The 2,864-nt window shown below is 34.8% G+C and overlaps 1 protein-coding gene across 1 annotated transcript; it reads left to right on the top strand.

Moving 5' to 3' along the window:
* Positions 1-1,688: 1,688 nt before the first annotated feature.
* Positions 1,689-2,624, top strand: LOC129653766 (putative olfactory receptor 8G3). The gene has a single exon (XM_055583459.1). The coding sequence runs from the start codon at positions 1,689-1,691 to the stop codon at positions 2,622-2,624; it is 936 nt and encodes a 311-aa protein (XP_055439434.1).
* Positions 2,625-2,864: the final 240 nt, after the last annotated feature.

Here is a 2,864-nt window from a genome sequence, read left to right as displayed (position 1 = left end):
TATTTGGCAAATCTAATACAGTTATGTAAAGTTTAAAAATAAAATAAAATTAAAAAAAAAAAAAAAAAAAAAAAAAAAAAAAATAAAAATGACCCAGAAAAAAAAAAAAAAAAAAAAAAAAAAAAAAAAAGAATATCTGTATGCACATGATAGTCTGTGCTCCAACTTTTATGACTGTCAGCTCGGGTGTATCTGGTGATAGGGATGTTTGTCTTTGCTGTGAAACTCAAATATTTCTTCCCATGGTTTGAAGCAGTTAATTTTACCCAATCTCTTGAATGTATACAGTAAGTTCAGTACCTCCCACTGCCATGTGATGAACATTGAGATAAATTTCCTGTGCCACATGAATTTTTGCCTTGCTAGAAAAAAAATCCTTAGTTGTTTTAGCCATCTTAAAATAACTGATTTCTAGATGATATTTATGAAACTGTGCAGCTTTACCTATATCACACAGTATTTCACTTCAAACTGAACACAATAGCCAAATATCACTTGAGTGTTAAGAATATAAATTTCTATTTTCTAAAACCTACTCATTTCCTTTGCAAATCTTGACTAAAGATACTATGGTCTTTAAAAAAGACATCACACTGTTTACTAGTATTAAATTGACATTAAAATCACTTATTTTATTTTGCATGTACTTTATGAATCCACATCTCTCCCATCTTTGAATTCTATTGCTAGCACATGCAAAATGCATGATTATATTTTTAAAAGGTTGGCATATCAAACACCTAGCGTTTGTGTTCAAAGGCATTTTATGATTTAGAGAATAGAATCATTTTCTCACCTCCACCATTTATATCATGAAGTCCAAATTTCACAGATCAGTCTTGGTACACTGATGCCCTAGTCACAGTGGTGGAATATGTGACTTGTATTTAGGCCATTATACTCTCACCCCTAAGATTATCTAAATTAGAATAAGAAGAATGGTTCCTGGGGTGGAAAAAACTTTCGAGGTATAAGCATGATGTCTGTCAAGCAGTTTCATTTCTGCTCTCTGGAGTCAAAGTCCAGGGAGAAGGAAGCTGGGATATTAAAGCATCAGATCTCAGGTGAAATGATATTGGTCATCACATTTCAGATATTTTCAGTTGAGATGTTACTAAAGAAGACAGCCCCAACTAATATAACTACTTAGCACAGACTTATGAATCCTCTCTGTATTAATTATAGATAGCATATACAACTATTATTATAAATGAAATAAAAATACTATGCCGTTCAACAAGAATAAAATTAATATATAAACATAGAAACATGGAGGAAGGAAGAATACTCAGAAATAATACTAGAAATGTTCGTGTTGACTGACTTTAAAAAAAAATACTTCTGTTATTAAAAAAATGCATAAATTATTGTTTCTCTTAAACTTTATGAAATTTCTTAATTGTAAAGTTCTTGATGTTTATAATTTCTATTCTAGTTCAACAAAATTAATTGTTTGTCTTGGAGTAGCAGGAGATACTGGAGAATTCCCTACATTACATATGTCCTCTGCTGAAAGGTAAAGAATGATCTCTGCAAAATAAGTCTCTGCCTCTCTCTCTCACACACACAAGCATACACACATGCATAAACTTCTCTCTCGCTCTCTCTCTCACACACACACACAGATATACTCATTTTCTGTTTTTTGTTTTGTTTTGTTTTTAAACTTAGAACCTACTAAGAAGAAAATGGACCCAGAAAATCACTCCTCAGTGACTGAGTTCATCCTCACTGGGCTCACAGAACAGCCACAACTCCAGCTGCCCCTTTTCCTCCTCTTCCTAGGAATCTATGTGGTCACAGTGGTGGGGAATCTGGGCATGATCACACTGGTTGGTCTCAGTTCTCACCTACATACACCTATGTACTATTTCCTCAGCAACTTGTCCCTTATTGATCTCTGTCAGTCCACTGTCATTACCCCCAAAATGCTGATGAACTTTGTGACAGAGAAAAACATCATCTCCTATCCTGAATGCATGACTCAGCTATATTTCTTTCTTCTTTTTATTATTTCAGAGTGCTATATGTTGGCTGAAATGGCATACGACCGCTATGTTGCCATCTGTAACCCCTTGCTTTATAATGCCATCATGTCTTATTATTGGTGCTTCCAACTCACAGCAGCAGGTTATATCTTGTGCATCATTCAATCGACATTCCATACTTGCCTTATGTTGAGACTCTATTTCTGCAAGGCCAATGTGATTAACCATTATTTCTGCGATGTTTTTCCACTCATGGAGCTATCCTGTTCTAGCATCTATTTTAATGAGTTATTGGCTCTAGTCTGCAGTTCTTTCAACGTCCTGATTCCTGCCTTGACTATTCTTATTTCCTATATCTTCATCCTCTATAAAATCTTCCACATCCACTCCACTGAGGGCAGGTCCAAAGCCTTCAGCACTTGCAGTTCCCACATCTTGGCTGTTGTTGTTTTCTATGGATCTGCAGCATTCATGTACCTGCAGCCATCATCTGTGAGCCCCATGGACAAAGGGAAAGTGTCCTCTGTGTTTTATACCTGCATTGTGCCCATGCTGAATCCTTTGATCTACAGTTTGCGGAATAAGGATGTCAAATTGGCCCTGAAGAATATTCTGAACCTTGGAAAATATAGATGAATAGACTCACTGTTGGTGTCATATCAGAAATAACTGTTTACTTTGTTGAGACAGGCAATGTTTTAGTTTTATTGTTCAAATTTTTGGAAATTCAGGATCATTTCCCCATACAATACATTTCTTTGGAATTTGTGTTATATTGATTATGTATCGAGAAATATCAAGAATAATGTCAGAGACTCTTGAGAATTAAAAAGCCCCGGTGTAATATAAAAAACACAAATAAGAAGAATAACTATG

This window comes from Bubalus kerabau, chromosome 5, assembly GCF_029407905.1.
Source record: "Bubalus kerabau isolate K-KA32 ecotype Philippines breed swamp buffalo chromosome 5, PCC_UOA_SB_1v2, whole genome shotgun sequence".
In the NCBI taxonomy this organism is placed as follows: Eukaryota; Metazoa; Chordata; class Mammalia; order Artiodactyla; family Bovidae; genus Bubalus; species Bubalus kerabau.
Note: the sequence above shows the minus strand (reverse complement) of the source record. Positions and strands in the feature narration are given on the sequence as shown.